At 60.7% G+C, this 17,222-nt stretch overlaps 1 protein-coding gene across 2 annotated transcripts in view; it reads right to left on the bottom strand.

Annotated features, from left to right (window-relative positions):
- Positions 1-616: 616 nt before the first annotated feature.
- Positions 617-17,222, bottom strand: part of TTYH3 (tweety family member 3) — a 33,144-nt gene continuing 16,538 nt past the window's right edge. Inside the window, exons 6-15 of one of the 2 annotated variants that reach the window (XM_055115685.2) lie at positions 15,782-15,854; positions 15,433-15,508; positions 13,177-13,232; positions 12,410-12,502; positions 9,233-9,325; positions 8,883-9,019; positions 6,960-7,133; positions 6,398-6,473; positions 5,373-5,473; positions 617-3,752 (exon numbers count right to left, since the gene is read on the bottom strand). In XM_055115685.2, the coding sequence (XP_054971660.1) occupies positions 5,393-5,473; positions 6,398-6,473; positions 6,960-7,133; positions 8,883-9,019; positions 9,233-9,325; positions 12,410-12,502; positions 13,177-13,232; positions 15,433-15,508; positions 15,782-15,854 (859 nt within the window). In that variant the 3' untranslated portion in view covers positions 617-3,752; positions 5,373-5,392. The remainder of the gene's footprint in view (positions 3,753-5,372; positions 5,474-6,397; positions 6,474-6,959; positions 7,134-8,882; positions 9,020-9,232; positions 9,326-12,409; positions 12,503-13,176; positions 13,233-15,432; positions 15,509-15,781; positions 15,855-17,222) is intronic. The other variant, XM_055115686.2, reaches the window with a different exon arrangement.

Genomic DNA, 17,222 nt, shown 5'->3' with positions numbered 1-17,222 from the left:
GAGTGCAGTCGCACAGTCTCGGCTCACTGCGAGCTCCGCCTCCCGGGTTCATGCCATTCTCCTGCCTCAGCCTCCCGAGGAGCTGGGACTACAGGCTCTTGCCACCACGCCTGGCTAATTTTTTTGTATTTTTTTAGTAGAGATGGGGTTTCACCGTGTTAGCCAGGATGGTCTCGATCTCCTGACCTCGTGATCCGACCACCTCGGCCTCCCAAAGTGCTGGGATTAAAGGCGTGAGCCACCGCGCCCGGCCTCGGCTACCCATTTTGCAAGGCCTTCGTCCACTCATTCCAGAAGCCCTGCCCACCCCAACCCTGGAAAGCCTTCCCCGGCGCCCCGCCCACAACCCCGAGAGGCCCCGCCCACCCCATCCCTGGAGAGCCTGTCCCCGGCGCCCCGCCGAGACACTCCGAGGCCCCGCCCACCCCTGAAGACTCGCCCACAACCCCGAGAGGCCCCGCCCGCAACCACAAGAGGCCCCGCCCAGCCGACCCCTCGGAGCTGACCTGGTCGGCCCCACCCTCAGTGTCCCCCTGTTCCCCCAATGCCCCTGCCTGGAGCCATGGACTCCCTACCAGCGCCCAGCCAGGAGCCAAAGCAGCTCAGGAAGAGAGGCTTGTTTTTTAAAATTTATTTTAAAACATGAAACCCAAGCTGAATAGAAACCACAGAAATTACATTGACGAGATTTTTAGTATTTGCCAAGAAAAATAAAGCCCCCAAAGAAATAAAAATCAGCCCCCAAACCCAGTTCTAAAAAAACAAAAAAACACAGCGACAGTACATACAGCCATGGCCCTACGGAGGCTGGAGGAGGGGGAAATGCAAAATGGTTCAGGCCTCAGTTCCTGGATGTTAAATCACACTGGGGTGGGGGAAGTCAGATGCCCAGGCCGGGGGGGTAAACCAGGAGGCTGAGTCTTAAGGAGATTATATATATATATATTATATATAACAAATATGAAGTGGTTCAGTACACAACCATTATGGTTAAACACAAAACAAAGATCCCACAGGAGAGGCCCTGGTCCCCCGCCTGCCCCCTTGTCTGGGGTTCTGGGGTCCAGGGGGCTGCCTCACCACCCCTCTCAGGGCTGGGGCAGAGCTGGCCCCAGGGCAGGAGCAAATGTTGCTTGGAGCTCGAATTGCATAGTGAGATGGGTGGGTGGGCAATGGGCCAGGGGCTGCTCCCAACCAGGCCCATTCACTACCAACCTTGCCATGACATGTGGGGGGCCCTGGGGTAGTGGATGCCTGCTGGGGAGCCCTCTCAGTGAGGTAAGCCCCTGGGCTCCTCCCTCTTGTCCCCAGGGCCACCCTGTCCTCCCAACGAGGCTGTGGGCCTGGGGGCTGCAAGACCCCCTGTACAGGGTGAGAGTGGGGGCTGGCCATGGCAGCAGGTGCCAGCCAGATGCCCCAGTAGGTGTGGCGAGGTCATGGGATGGAGTAGTTAGGAACACGGCACCGAAAACTCAGAACAAAAATACAACCAATGGCAGGCGCTCCCCTCCACCTACTGAGGTGGGGTTTGAACCCCTTTTGATTTTCCCCGTTTCCTTTCTTCAACCTTGGTGAGTAGAAAGTCACAGACGGGCACACACGCACACCACGGTCAGGAGTCCCAAGACAGCACGAGGCTGGAAGCCCTGGCCTCACCGCCTCTCACGCTATGTCCATTCACCTGGCAAGCAGCCTCACGGCCATGGACAGCATTTGTGCTTCTGAGCGGTCGCAGGGCGTTTGGCGGGCACCCACGCCAGGGTGCCAGGGCCTCTCTCCTGGCCCTAGGCCTGGAGAGCTCCCCTGGCGGGTCAAGCCCAGAGGAAAGACTGGGCAGGTTGACTGTGGCGGGGCCTCCGAGGGGGGCTCAGAATGTCAGCCAGGCGGGGCCTGAAGCAGAGGCCCCTCCACTGAGGTTTGGTCATGCCTGGGGAGCTCAGACGCCCCGGCTTGGGGCCCCAGGCCCATGGACTCCCCTCCCCACTCTGCCCTCCCATATTCCCCCTTTTTGGTCCCAGACACCAGCACAAAGAAAGGAGGGGTTCACAGAGGAAGGGCAGGGCAGAGCCTGGCCCCAGGGAGGGGATGAGGACATTTCCGGTCCAGGTAGCTGCCGGCTGCTCTGGGAGGAAGAGCCACGCGTCTGTAAACTGCTGGGGCTGGCGGCCCGCCCCACTGCGGGGCCCAGCCTTGACCCCTGCACGTGGCCATCCAGCTGCCCTCTGGCTGCCCCTGGCCTTGGCACAGGCATCGAGCCTCGAGGGCTGGGCTGGCTGGGCCAGGGCCGGGGCCGGGAGGGGTAGCACGTCCGATCCTGATGTGGGGTGGCTCTGCCCTCCACGGCGGGAAGCACAGCAAACATCGTACACTAAAGCCAAAAGCACCGTTGGGGAGCCTCGCTCCCACTTCATGGGGAGGAGACCGAGGCCACAGGGACCTCAGTCCAAAGCCCGCGGGAGGTTCATTCCCGAGGACAGTCCTCCTGGGGCAGCACCTGCCTGGGGAGGGGTGTCCAGGCCCTTGGGCTGCCTGTCGGTCTGTGGCACCCCCTGGAGCACCCCATGAAGAAACGCTACTGCAGCCTTGACTCCCAGCCAGCTGCTCCGGCCTCGGCTCCAGCCCGGACTTGGGCTCACACTGCCGGCTCTGGGCCAGCCAGGGGCACCCGTGGAGTTTGGGGGTGAGGTTAGTGGTTAGTCCCAAGGGGGGACAGCAGGGGCTGAGGGATGTTCACAGCCGGCTCGGGTCCAGCCCCTCAGGCCGGGCTCCTGGGACGCTGTACCTGTCATGGATGGAAATGGAACCAAGAAGGGAGGGAAAGGGGTGCCAGCAGTCCCCCTCAGCCCGCAGCCCCAGCCTGCCCTAGAGATGACAAATGTGGTTAGTGCAAAGAACGAACCAGACACAGCTGCCCAGTCTCTGGGTGGGGGAAGGGGGTTTGGCACCAAGAAGGCGGCCAGCACTGGGTGGCGGGTGAGCGGCCCGGGCTCCACGTGGCCCCTGCTGTCCATGGAGGGCTGGGGCCTCCAGCAGGGCAGGTGCTGAGGGAGAGAGTGAAGCTGGCGCAACGGAGAGAGGCCCTGCTGGAGGGGGCCTCTGGCAGCCGGCAGGAGGGGTGAGCCTGTGGGTGGGCGGGCTGCACAGGCGAGGAGGGCACTGCAGAGAGATGGGCACGTGGAGGGACCACGGGGTGACCTCAGGGCAGAGATGAGCAGGTGGCACGTGTCCCTGTCCCTCAGTGGCCAGCAGGCGCCAGCACAGAGCGGCCCCAGCCGTGCCTGTGAACTAAGAAGTGGTCCACAGAAGTGCCGGGCAGGAGGAAGGAGAGCTGCGGAGGGAAGGGCCGGGCGGCGACAGCACAGGTTGGGTGCGGCCAGGGCTTGTAGGTGCGGTGACCATCTGCAGAGGGAGCGTGCCGGGATAGTGGGTGGCGTGCAGGGCTGGGGCATCGTCTGGCAGCAGCGTTCAGGTGTGACCCGAGTTGGCGGTACGGGCCCAGAGCCCCTGCGTCTCCACTGTGCCCCTGCGGGGAGGGGAGAGGAGGGCAAGCGGCCTGCAGACGCGTCTGGGGCAGGCCTGGCACGGCGTGCGAGGGTCCGGTGGGTGGCCCAGGTGGAAGCGGCAGTGCTGGCACGGGGAGGGGAAGTTGGCACGTGGGGTGGGTGGCTGCCGGGCGCGGTCTAGTGGCTGCCGCTGGAGTCAGGGCGAGGCTGGCTCGTGGCGAGGTATTTGGCTCTCATGCTGGAGGTGTACTGGAGGGAGACAAGGGGGAGGCGTCAGCAGGGCCCCTGCATGGCGCACACAGCCAGGGGCGCCTTCCGCGTGGTCCTCACTTGGCTGAGCCAACAGCCCTGGGGGCAGAATGGGACAGTACAGGGTGCCCTGACAGAGCCTATAGGGAGGGGCTCAGGAGGGGCCGCTGGCTGGGGGCCCCTGCGCTCTAGGTCTGGCTGAGGCTGAGGGAGGGGCAGTCCCCGAACTCTCCAGGCTCAGGACAGGGGATGTCTCCTCTGAGGAGGGGCGTACACACAGCCTCCCATGCCCACACCAGCGGCATTTGGGCATTGGGCCAGGCAGAGTTCTGCCACCCCCAGGAGCCACAGCTCCAAGGCCCTACCTGCGCCTTACGCACCCAGGACCTGAAGGACACAAACCAGCCACCCTCCAGGGCCGGGCCAAGGCCTCCTCCGGGCTCAGGGCCGGGTCCTCCTACAGCCAGGCCACAGCATGCAGGGGTACGGAGGCCCCAGCCTGAGGACATCCCCCGGGCTACTCTGCCCCTTCACGCCATGGAAGGAGGGCCCCTTAAGCCACACAGGAGGCTGGAGCAATGCAGCCCCCCACTCCCGTGGGGGACCCAACTGTGGGCTCCTGGGGGTCTTGGACTTAGGAACAGAGGCGGCTGCAGGGGGCGCTGCCCTGTGCCTGGCTCTGCAGCTGGCCTGCACCTCGTGGGTGCCCTCGTCCAGGCAGGAGTGTGAAGGTCTTGAGTGCAGGTGTGTGTGCAAGAGAGTGCATGTGTGTGCTCACAGAGAAACCCACATGTGCGAGGCATGTGCTGAGGCCAAAGGACCCACAGGCCTGGCACGTGTCAGGGGCCAGCGGCGGTGAGGAGACCTGGCAGGCTGGCTCCCATCCCAGGAGGGCTTCAGAACCCCAGGGCCCCAGGCCCATCCCCATAGTCCCCAGACTCAGAGGCACAGAGCTCCCCGGGTCCCCGAGGGCCCTCCTGGGACACCAAGAAGGTTTCCAGCAGCCTGTGGGGACGCCACGGAGGGGGTGAGGGGAGGAGCCACGGCCCGGAGCCTTGTCATTCCACTGACATGCAGCACAAGGGGAGGGGATGGGGGCGGGACTGGACGGGACGGGGCTGACGCCCAGACCCCTGAAGGAGCCCAAGCAGGCACCCGCACCACCGTGGGGCCAGCGGGAGAAGCTCGCGTGCTCGCCGGCACATGCCTGTCCGTGTGCACGCCACTGACACGCAGTTGGTGCCTCCAGGGCAGGGCCTGCTGGCCACATGCCCAGGGGCCCGGGCACATACAGGGGTCTGGGTGCATGGATTCCTCACTGGGAGGTGACAGAAGGGGCTGGGGCCACTTGGAGCTGGTGGCAGAGTCCCCAGAGGCCAAGCAGCTGGGCAGGGGGAGCCTGGAAGGGGACTTGCCAACCCCACTGTGAGGCTGGCGGGCCCAGAGCCGGCATTAGAAGTCTCTGGCTGAGCCGTGGCACTCAGAGCTGGCCCTGCCAACAGGAGCCGGACAGATGCAGCCCCAGCTCAGTGCCGACGGGAGGGCGGCAGTGAGTGCAGGGTGGAGGCGGGAGGCGCAGGCGGGTGGCCGTGCGGGATGGGGGACCCGGTGGGTCAGTACCTGTCGCTCTGAGGGAACAGCTACCACAGCGTTCGGGCACTGTCCATGGGCTTAAACTGCCAGCCCGCGTGGCTGCCAGAGTCCAGGGCAGCCAGATAGCGCTAGGAGGGCCCGGGGTGGGTGGGGTGCAAGAGAGAGAGAGAGAGAGAGTGTGGCCTCAACGCCAGGGTGTGGGGCTAGGAGTGGGGTGTGGGCCGTGTGATGGCGAGGACGAGGGCAGCCGAGCGGGACTGGGCCTGCACCTGCGTGGCCTGAACCTCACAGGCCCGGCCCCTCCCAGGCTCCCCAGGCCCAGCTGTGTGCTACAGGGGACCATGACAGTGGCCCCGGGATGGGGATTTCTGAGCAAGGCAGCCTTCGGCCTCCCAAGCCCTGTCCTGGTAGCCCGGCCACCCCCTCCCCGGTCCCCCAGCTTCGCCACCAACTCCTTCTCTTCAGCACCCTGTCCCCTCCTGCCTGTGTCTTACTTGGGAAGTCAGAGGGGACACCAGGCCTGGGCTGAAACAGCCATGGGTGGACACTCAGGAAAAGACTCAAGGAAGAAAAAGAAAAGGAGGCAGGGCCGGGGCCCCTGGGAACTGGAGCGGTGGCACCCCACAGGTCCAGAAGGCACAGAGAATGGCAGGTAAGAGGCCAGGGAGGGCCTGGTGCAGGGCCGTGCCTACAAGCTGGGAGGGCCACAGTGGGGCCACATCTGCCCGCCCACCCACTCTCCTTCCCCAGGAAAGGGCCTGAGAGCTGACCCCCTGGGCGGCTGGCCCCGAGGCTGCCCACTCTGGCCCCAGGACACTCCAAGGCCAGTGGGGAGGAGCTGGCAATCCCACCCAGCCCCGTCGACTCAGGTCAGGCGTCCTGCAGAGAGGTCCCAGCTGGGAAGGGTCACCTGGGACCCCGGTGGTGGCAGCTCACAGCTGCCCCCAGAGCTCACACTGGCTGCACATGCCACACCAGCCCACCAACGCAGTGGAACAGCAGACCCCCAAGGCTGAGCAGCCCCCCATCCACCCTCCTGCCCCAAGACTTACTGAGGGCGGCGGGGACTCGCGCCCAATGAGTGGGGTGTTCTCACAGCGGGGGTTCTGGAAATTAGCGTTCTGGCTCCTGAGGCATGAGGGGAGAGAGGCTGTGAGTGCCTGCTGGCCATGCAGTCCCAGCTGCAGGTCGGGGGGCCCATGGGTAGGCCCACTGTGCCCAGATGGGCACATCCATTCTCACTGGGGGTCCCACGAACCCAGCACAGTAACAAAGGGCTCAGAGAGGGCCCACAGAGAGACCCCTGCCCACCCTGGCCCAGCCAGAGTCCACTCCCTCCGAGCCACCTGTTCACCATGTAGCTGGGCCCTGAGGTCCTTGGCCACAGAGTCCTTGTGCCCTGGACACGGAACCTGCATGGACATGTGACCATGTGGCCTCTCCATGGCCCCTGGACCGTGTTCACCTGGGGCAGGAGGCACTCAAGGCCAGGGCTGCCCAGCCCGGAGGCTGCCCCTTCTCCAGCCCCTTGCCTCGAGCTAGCCCCAGCCCAGATCCGCGCTCTCAGCCGCAGCTGACGTGTCCACTGACCCCACTAGGCCCACGTCAACTCACATGTACTCAGTGACCGGGGCGTTGCTGACGGTGTGGGCCGCGGCCGGGATGCTGGTCTCACTGCCGTAGCTGCTGCCACAGCTGTACAGGCTGGGCATGTGGACGCGGTAGAGGCTGTCGTGCGCCTGCCGCGGCCCTGGAGCAGCCTCCTCCTCCCCGTCCTCATCAGGGCCTCTGTGAGGAGGGACACGCAGCACGGGCTCAGGCCCCAGCAGGAAGGAGCTGGCCACAGACCCATGGGGGTCAGTTCTGGTGCAGACAGACACTCCTGGTTCCAGTCCTGGCTCGGCCGTGTGCACACTCCATATGGGACTGTGGGCAGGTCACCTGGCTCTGCATCCAGCCCTGCCCTTGCGAGGTGGGGTGCTAAGAGACCTGTGTGGTCACCCGAGTGCCAGGCCCTGTACTGCGGCCTGTGCATGGCAAGGCTGGCTGGCTGCTTACTGAAAGAAGAGTGCAGGGCCCCTCCTGGGAGAGTGCAGGAGGCCAGGGTGCCTCTTGAAGGCACAGGAGGCTGGGGTGCCTCTTGGCTCTGCAGGATCCAACTGCACCCTTGGGTGGCCTGAGCCAGTTTTCCTAGCCCTGCTGCCCTCTGGCTTTCTGTCTTCCACTCTGCGCGAGCCTCTGGCACTTTGGAGCCTCCACGCCCCAGGAGGTCCCACATGGGACACAGGGTGGGCTGCCTGGCAGCAAGCACTTCAGAAACAGGACAGTGGTAGCTTTTGGCTGCGCAGGGGCCACCAGCCAAGCCCCTCATGTGCAGTGGCTCGAGTGCCCACTCGACACTCCAGCTGTGTCCTCTTACAATGAGGGAAATTGAGGCCCAGGGTGGTTAAGTGACTTGCCCACATCATACAATAAGCAAGGATAGAGACAGAATCTGAATCTAGCCCTGTGGGTCCAGGGCTATGCTCTTATCTACTCCCCTATGTCTACCATCTTTGTTACCACTGACACCATCACCACCACCATCACCGACATCACCAATGCCATCACCATCACCAACATCAACAATGACATCACCATCACCATCACCACCACCACAACCACCACCACCATCATCACCATCATCACCATCACCACCACCATCACCATCATCACCACCATCACCACCATCACCATCACCATCATTACCACCATCACCATCACCATCATCATTGGCAGCATCACCATCACCATCACAAAGGAAAATAATAGAAATCCAGACAAAAGGAAGAAATCTGAGCTGAGCTACCTGTCATCCATATTGGGCCACCAAGCAGCAGCCACAGTCCAAGTGGGAGGGGAGGTGAAGGTCTCAAAGATAAGCCATAGGAGCTCTGGCAAGGGAAGGAACCTGTCACCCCAATACACCACTCAAACCAGTACTGAATGGGAAGACTCAGGCAGGGGCGACCAGGACCCCCACTTCAAAGGTAAGGACATAGTGGCTCCAGGGGAGCTGGCTTCTATCCTGGTCACTTAGCTGGAGGCCACAGCTACCTGGACTACCCCTGGCAGAGCTAAGCCTGCACAGTGGACCACCAACCTTTCCCCCACAGCTTCGTGCACCTGCACCCCATGGTGGGCGACACCTGCCTGGGAGGCGGTACAGAGTAGACAGTCTGAGGCCAGCTCTCAGGGCATAGGGCACAGAGCCTGGGGAGGCAAGAGACCCCAGTCCTCCCCACTGTCTGCTCTGGACTCCTGCAACCCAGGCCGGGAGCTCCTCCAGGCTGTTTTCCTTCTGTGAAATGATGATGCTCACCTGGGAACCGGCAGCCTCAGAGACACTAGAGAGGCCTAGGGAAAGTCACGAGGTGAGGAGGTGTCTGTCCCTCACCTCTGGGACTGGCACACAGGTGTCCATAAAGGCATGCCCCTGAAGCGTCCCGCATGCCATGTGGCCTGGGGCAAGCTCCTGCGACCCCCAGAGCCCCTCACCTCTTCTGCTGCCAGGTGTGCGGGACGCTGCAGACGATGGAGCTGAACATGAGGGCTGTGACGAAGGAGAAGAGGGCCAGGTAGATGAGGCCCTCCACGCCGTCATAGCAGAAGCCGGTCAGCGCTTGCACGTAGTCCTGAGGCCGTGGGATAAGATGGCAGGATCCAGAGACAGGGAGGGTGGAGGGGGCAGCGTGAGGCCTTCAGCCCAGCCACGGCGGCCTGGACCACCCCCCAGAGGCAGGGCTGAGGACCCACTGTCTGCTGAGGGTCCCCATCCTCCCGAACAGCTGCTCCCCTGTCCCCACCCTACAAGCTGCCATGGCCCTGTCCCAGGCCCTGCCTCTCACCAGATGCAGGCTGCGGCAGTCCACCAGGGCGGTGAGGTGCTGCAGGTTCACCTCCGTGCCATTCAGCACCTCCTGGACGCGGAGGAGGGGGTCCTGGGGGGCACGCACCGCAGATGGTCAGCACTTCATTTGGACAGGGGACCTTGAGCCAGCCTTGCCCCATCTGGGAAGCCCCCAGGTCTCCCTCCAGCCCATAATCTTCGACTGAGATACCCCCCACCCTGGGGTCTCAGTGCAGGTCCTGAGGACAAGGACTCTGGGCCTTGAGAAATGGTGACCCCAGGCCCCTCCCCAGACCCGTGGGGTCTACCAAGGACATGAGGACCCAGAAGCGCCTGTCCAGTGTGGTCGCCACTACATGAAGACAGACCTCCCTTTATTGTCATGGGAGAAACAGCGAACCCCCACGTGTCTACTGACACGGACCTGCTCTGCTTTTGAAAGTATTATTTCAAGGAACAGCTAAAGACAAGGCAAGAGTCTCATACTGACTGACAAAACTCTCCATGCAGAGTGAGCGCAGTCCTGTAATGTGTCCGTGTGCTCACCGGTGCTTACGTGTGTGCATGCGTGTGCACCTGTGCACGGACACCACCAGCTCTGTCTCATGCCTGGAGAAACGGCTGCACAGAAACACTGCCAGGCTGACAGCGACTCCATAGGAGCAGTGACTGGGCCCACTGCTGCCTTTTACGGCACGTTTTCTAAGGACCCACTACAATCCTGAAATGGATTTTGGGGCCGGGAGCGGTGGCTCACCCCTGTAATCCCAGCGCTTTGGGAGGCCAAGGTGGGTGGATCACTTGAGGCCAAGAGCTGGAGACCAGCCTGGGCAACATGGTGAAACCCTGTCTCTACTAAAAATACAAAAATTAGCCAGGCGTGGTGGCACGCGCCTGTAGTCCCAGCTACTCAGGAGGCTGAGGCAGAAGAATCGCTTCACCCGGGAGGCGAAGTTTGCCATGAGTTGAGATCACACCACTGCACTCCAGCCTCGGCAAGAGAGTAAGACCCTATCTCAAAAACAACAACAAAAAAAAAGAAATGGATTTCGGGATAACAGAGCCTACTGTTACGGGCTCAATGGTGCCTCCAGAATTCCTGTGTTGCGGTCCGAACCCCCAGGACCTCAGAAAGGGGCTGCACTTGGAGACACAGCCTTTAAAGAGGTGTTGAAGGTAAACCACGGTCACATGGGTGGGTCCTAGCCCCATGGGACGGGTGTCCTTATAAGAAGAGGAAAATGAGCTGGGTGCGCTGCAGGCGCCTGTAATCCCAGCTACTCAGCAGGAGAATCGCTGGAACCCAGAAGGCAGAGGTTGCGGTGAGCCGAGATTGCGCCACTGCACTCCAGCCTGGGCAACAGAGAGAGACTCTGTCTCAAAAAAATAAATAAATAAAAATAAAAAAGAAGAGGAGATCAAGACACAGACACCCACAGAGGGATGGTCCTGTGAAGACAGTGGGAGAAGACACCGTCTACAAGCAAAAGGGAGGCCTTGGAAGAAGCCGGCCCTGCCAAGAGCTGTGAGATGATAAACGTTTGCTGCGGAGGCTGCCCCATCTGGGCTGCTGTGCTATGGGGGTCCCAGGAAACGAATCCACTTCCCTACCCACTCGAGTGCAAAAACGCCAAGAGGGAGCTCTAGCTGTAACAGAAATTCTAAAAAGTAACTTTAAATCAAAGCAATTGTGTGTGTGTGTGTATAATTTTTATTTATTTTTAATTTTTATTTATGTGTGTGTATACATGTTATATATATATACACATACATACAGAAAGAGAGAGAGAGAGAGACAGGGTGTTGCTCTGTTGCCCAGGCTGGGGTGAACTGGTGCCATCACAGCTCACTGCAGCTTTGAACTCCCGGGCTCAAGCAATCCTCCTGCCTCAGCCTCCCGTGCAGCTGGGATTGCAGGCGTGCTTCACCACACCTAGCTAGTTTTTGTATTTTTTTGTAGAATGGGGTCTTGCTATGTTGCCCAGGATGGTCTTGAACTCGTGGGCTCAAGTGATCCCCTTGCCTCAGCCCCCCAGAGTGCTGAGATGACAGGCATGAGTGCCGTGCCCGGCCCCGTGCGTGTATACACATTTGTTTGCTTTTATCTTTGTGAAGAGCTCCTTGGAGAAGGGCCAGCTGCTCCCAAATGGAGTCTGAGACCCACACTTGTGCCCACAGACGCACTCCTCCCTCTCATGTCCAGTCCTGGGGCGGTGTGCGCAGGGGCAGGGATCCCCATGGGTGGACCAAACACCTCCAAAGAGATTTGGGTTTTATCAAGAGTATAACAACATATTTATTTTTTATTTTTATTTTATTCTTTGAGATGGAGTCTCGCTCTGTTGCCCAGGCTGGAGTGCAGTGGCGTGATCTCCGCTCACCGCAATCTCCGCCTCCCAGGTTCAAGTGATTCTCCTGCCTCAGCCTCTGGAGTAGCTGGGATTACAGGCGTGTACCACCACGCCCAGCTAATTTATGTATTTTTAGTAGAGATGGTGTTTCACCATGTTGGCCAGGCTGGTATTGAATTCCTGGGCTCAAGTGATTCACCCACCTCGGCCTCCCAAAGTGCTGGGATTACAGGCGTGAGCCACCGCGCCAGGCCTTTATTTTATTTTTTTAACATATTGTAATGTAGAAATGCCCGGGCCCAGAACACTACAGGGAAAAACAAGAATCCTCTCAAATTTCCACAATGCCCCCAGGGCACTCACCCAGAGAATGGATCTGATTCTGTTACTCTCTTCCCTCATCTCTTTCCATTTTCTTCAATTTTTTTAAATATAAAGAGCTTGTATTATTTTTAAACAAAGAATAAAGTTATTTTTTAAACGTTGGGTGTGGTGGTTCACGTCTGTCATCCCAGCCCTGAGACCCACCTGGGCAACATAGCAAGAGCCCATCTCAAAAGAAATGATTTTTAAAACCTACCAAAAATTCCCAAGGGAAAGGAATGAAGGAGGGAGGAAGGGGAGGAAAAAATGAGGCCTAACGCGGAAAGGGCTGGGGGAGGAAAGAGGAACACCTCTCATGCCACCGCCAACACCAGGTCCCCACTCGGCCAGCCTGGTGCCTTCTCCAAATTTGCCCTGAGCTGTGTTTGCACCACAAATTCCTTTCATGCTGAGAAAAGAGGACCCCTGCCTGCCCCAGTGCCTACCCCGCAGCCCCTCACCTTAGTGGCCGGCTGCTCCCAGGGGACGGTCCTCAGAAGCTCAGCCACGACATCCTGCATCTCCACCAGTGCCTTGTGGCTGCCCGACAGCTTCTGCTCCAGAGAGGAGACCAAGTCCGTGGGCGCTGCTGGGTCCGCCCGCCTCTCCCTCCCCAGGACCCTCCAACGCGGGGACACCAGCAAGACGTCCAGCCTGGGAGACCATCAAGGCTCTGCTCTGCAGGCCAACAGGGCACTCCCTGCCCTTGCTTCCCCCGGGACACACCCAGAGACCACAGAGCCCTGAGGTGGTAACAGCCAACCACGCACCCACACCAGCAAGCAAAGCACAGTCACACGGCCCTCAGGATTCAAAGGGTCACATGCTACCGGTAAAATGACAGGCAGTGTGTACAGGGCTTGACCAGCTGGTGCGGCCGACCTCTTCAAACTCCCCCACCAGGACGCCTGAACACAGTTACCCTACAGAGGCATCCCTGGGCTCCTCCTTCCCCCACCAAGGCCAATCCAAGGAGCAAAAGCAGTCCCAGCGATGCGGGTGCATTGAGCAGGTCCCCCCGAAAGGCTCTCAGCCAGGTCACCAGGTCACCGGCATGGTAACCCCAGGGGCTGTTGGTGACATCCACACAGCCTTTGTCCAGCTCCGTCCCCCAGTTCCCCAGTCCTGCAGGCTGAGGAGCCAGGCGCCAGGCCTGCTGGGCCCCTCCACACACAGCAACGTGCTTCAGACTCTCCTGAAGCCCAGTCCCGGCCTCCCAGGCTCTCACCTGCTGGAAGGGGTTGGCGGCGCGGGGCGAGCAGGCCAGGTAGTACTGCAGGATGTCTGCGGAGAGACATCAGGGAAGGCTGAGCTGCAACGGCTGTCCCTGTGAGACTGCGTGCACGTCTGCCTGTGTCTGCATGCATATCTTCAGGGCATCTGCGTGCATGTTTACATGTGTGCATGTGTGTCTGTGTGCACCTGTTTACACATGTGCATGTGTCTGCATGTTTACTTACACGTGCATGTGTCTGTGTGCACGTTTCGTGTGCAAGTGTGCCTGTGTGCATGTGTCTGTGTGTTTATATGTGTGCATGTCTGTGTGTGCATGTCTTCGCATGTGTGTCTGCATGCATTTACACACATGCCTATGTCTGTGTGTGTGGCAGTGGGGTCTGGGCTCCCATCAAGCCAGAGTCCCCACACACTGCCCCTTGCCAGGGTTCCACCTTCCGAACTCTTTACAAGTTCAGTTCTTCCAATTATAAAAGAAGATTAAAAAAAAAACATTTTAAAAGTTCAAAAAATGATGAAAGTATTTAACAACATAGGAGAGCACCAGGCATCACTGTGGCCGCCTGTGCAGTGAAGCCAGCGTGGCTGGCCTTGCTGCCTTCTGGGAGGGGCTGTCTGGCCCGCAGGCTGGAGCTCACACTTACGTGTGTACATGTACACGTGTAGGGGGCGCTGCTCATACTTGATGAGATCCCCCCAAAGGCCGCCGGCTACAGTAGGGACCTGGAGGGACCAGGATGATAGCACCGGGGCCAAGGACAGTGGTGGGTAGCACTGAGCGGTCACCAGCCCTCCCCGCCCCTAGCAGAGCGGACCCACCCCTCCACCCTCGCCCCCGAGGACAAGGTCAGTGGGCGGCAGATGACTTTTCCTCCAGGAGGCTCTTCAGGCTTTGGTGGAAATGGTTCCTTCAACAAAGGCAGGTAAAAAACCAGCCCACAAGCCAATCCTGTGGCCTCCAGGGACAAAGGGTGGCAGGATGGTCACCTTCAAGGTCATTCAGTAACCCTCACCCCCACAGGGACAGGCCTTCTATTTCCTATTTGGGAACACACAATAATTCCACAAGGGGGGCCCGAGAAGCTTAACACACTGACGGCACCCTGATCTCTAGATTCCCACGTCCACCTGCGTCTGTGCCGTCCGACACACATCGCAAACCTCCCGAGGGGGCCGAAACTCCCGATGCCCCAGCTCCCTGCCCCCCACCTCCAGACCTGCTCCCCCACCCACAGTACAGCTTATGGTCCCGCAGCACAGAGCTGCTGAAACCAGGGACGCCAACTCCTGCTCCGTCCTTCTCGCTCCCTACATTCAACTGACCGGGAAGTCCTGCCAGCTCCGCCCTCAAAGCCCATCCCTGTCCACCTTTTGCTCCATTTATTCAAGCCCCTGCTGTCTCCTGCTTGAGGTATCCTCCTCACCCACTCTTGTAACCCTTGAGGCCTGAGGAAGCTTTGAAAGGGACCTTCAATCATGGGTCAAATCTCTCCCCTGCCTCCCTCCCTCCAATGGCCTCCCCCTGGAATAAAGCAAAGCTTGCCACAGTGACTCAGCCCCACTGGCCTCCCACCCTCCATTCTCCCCTCGGGTCTGCCTCCTGCCTCGGGGCCCTTAGAAGAGATGCAGCGTCCTTCTGGCTCTACTTTTTTTTTTTTGAGATGGAGTTTCACTCTTGTTGCCCAGGCTGGAATGCAGTGGTGCGATCTCGGCTTATTGCAACCTCCACCTCCTGGGTTCAAGCAATTCTCGTGCCTCAGTCTCCGGAGCAGCTGGGATTACAGGCACCCACGACCACACCCAGCTCATTTGTGTATTTTTAGTAGAGACAGGGTTTTGCTATGTTGGCCAGACTGCTCTTGAACTCCTGACCTCAGGTGATCCACCCGCCTCGGCCTCCCAAAGTGCTACGATTACAGGTGTGAGCCACTGCACCCAGACCTCTGGCTGTACTTTAATGCCACCCATTTGGCCTCCCCTGGGCATCTACTCGAAGCAGCCCTGGGTCACCTGCCGCTCCCCCTGCCACGTGGGCACCCGCCACCCCACATAGTTCCTGTCATTCTTTGCAGAGCCTCCCACTTGGGAAAGGTGGTCCTGTTTGCTCACTAGCATCTTGGCCTGGGACCTGTCTCCCTGAGACCATGGACCCACAGGGCAGGGGTGTCTCGGCCTCAGCTACCCCACTCTTTTGGCTCAGCCCAACCCTGGGGAACCCGCTGGGACACGGCCGTGGACACAGACTCACCCCCACTCAGCACCGAGTACTCCTCCACCATTTTGGTCACGTAGGTGTCAGGGTCCACACAGAAGTCGCTGGAGCCCTGAGGTGGGCGTGGGCAAGCAAGAAGGGTTGACCAAGCTGGGCCTAAAGGGAAGCTCTCGGGGGTAGAACCCGGCCCCTGGAGTCTGCTTTCAACTCAGGAGGGTGGACTGTGAATCTGGGGTTACAGGCGGACTGTGCCCATGGTGGGTCCCCACCGCTCTCGGGACCCAGTGCCCGGGAAGATGGGAGGGGAGAGGAGTGTGGCTTCCCCTCGTCCCTCCCCCAGTGCCCAGGTCCAGCAGCCGGGGACCTCACCCCCTCTGCCACTCACCACGGACACAGCCAGCTCCAAGCCCAGCGCGCCCCAGCTGATGACCAGGGCCAGGACTCCCAGCAGGCAGACCCTGGGGCAGAGACAGCCAGTCAGCAGCCCCCAGGCCAGGGTGGGGGCCGTGCCACCTGCTGGGCTGCAGGTCAGAAGGCAGGTCCCAGTGCACATCAGGGGTCAGCCCACACATGGGCTGGGGCTCTTCCTATGGCCTGGCCTCAGCCAGAGCTGCCCACAGCCCAGGGCCCAGATGGATCCCTCTCCTGGGTGGGGTGGCGCTCAGAGATCCGAGCTGGAAGCAGGACTGGAGGGCCACGTGGCTCTTGGGGCCCTGCCCCTCCTGTCCCCCAGGTCCCTCTCCTGAACAGGCAACAGTGTCCACTTTCACGTGGGTCCCCACATCCCGCTGCCCACGTAGCAGCCCAAGGGGCCTGATAACGTCAGCTAGATCAAGCCCTCCTGTGCTGAACCCTCGCTCAGCAACTGGGGACTCAGAGCTCTTGCTACAGCACTGGCCTCTCCGTCATCTGAGGCCTCACTTCACCCACATCTGGCTCCCTTTGATCCAGATACACAGGCCTCCTGTGCATACCTCACTGCAGGTGCCCCCACCACGAGTCCCCCATATCCCAGTTCAGGTCCCCAAAACACACCCCAGTGCAGGCCCCACACCCCACTGCAGGCCCCACACCCCACTGCAGGCCCCACACCCCACTGCGGGCCCCACACCCCACTGCAGGCCTGCACACCCCACTGTGGGCCCCACACCCCACTGTGGGCCCCACACCCCACTGCGGGCCCCACACCCCACTGCAGGCCTGCACACCCCACTGAGGACCCCACAACCCACTGCGGGCCTGCACACCCCACTGAGGACCCCACACCCCACTGCAGGCCTGTACACCCCACTGCGGGCCCCATACCCCACTGTGGGCCCCACACCCCACTGTGGGCCCCACACCCCACTGCAGGCCTGCACACCCCACTGTGGGCCCCATACCCCACTGCAGGCCCCACACCCCACTGTGGGCCCCACACCCCACTGCACACTGTCATCCTTCCTGTCTGTCCAGGCGTCCCTTACTCCCTTGGGCCCCTGCTCAATCCCTCCTCACTCAGGTCTCCTTGGGCACAGTGTGAAGCTGCACCCCCCCCCCCCCACCCACCCTACTGCAGGCCTTCACACCACCCCGGCTTTTCCTCTCCAGGGTGCTATCACCTCTGGCCCATGCCACATTTCCCTCATTCTGCTCCTCTGTGGCCTGTTAGTGCCACGTGGGGGGAGGCTGTGTGTTCTCCCATCTCTCCAAGACCTGGCCCAGGGAGGCACCAGCCATGGCTGTGCAGCTGCGCGGTGAAGGGCAGTGACAACACCTTACCTCCCACAGAGGAGCTGCCGCTCTCTCTGCCTTCCAAACGAGGAGACCAAGGCCCAGCAACAAGA

This window comes from Pan paniscus, chromosome 6 (genome assembly GCF_029289425.2).
Source record: "Pan paniscus chromosome 6, NHGRI_mPanPan1-v2.0_pri, whole genome shotgun sequence".
NCBI classification, from domain to species: domain Eukaryota; kingdom Metazoa; phylum Chordata; class Mammalia; order Primates; family Hominidae; genus Pan; species Pan paniscus.
Note: the sequence above shows the minus strand (reverse complement) of the source record. Positions and strands in the feature narration are given on the sequence as shown.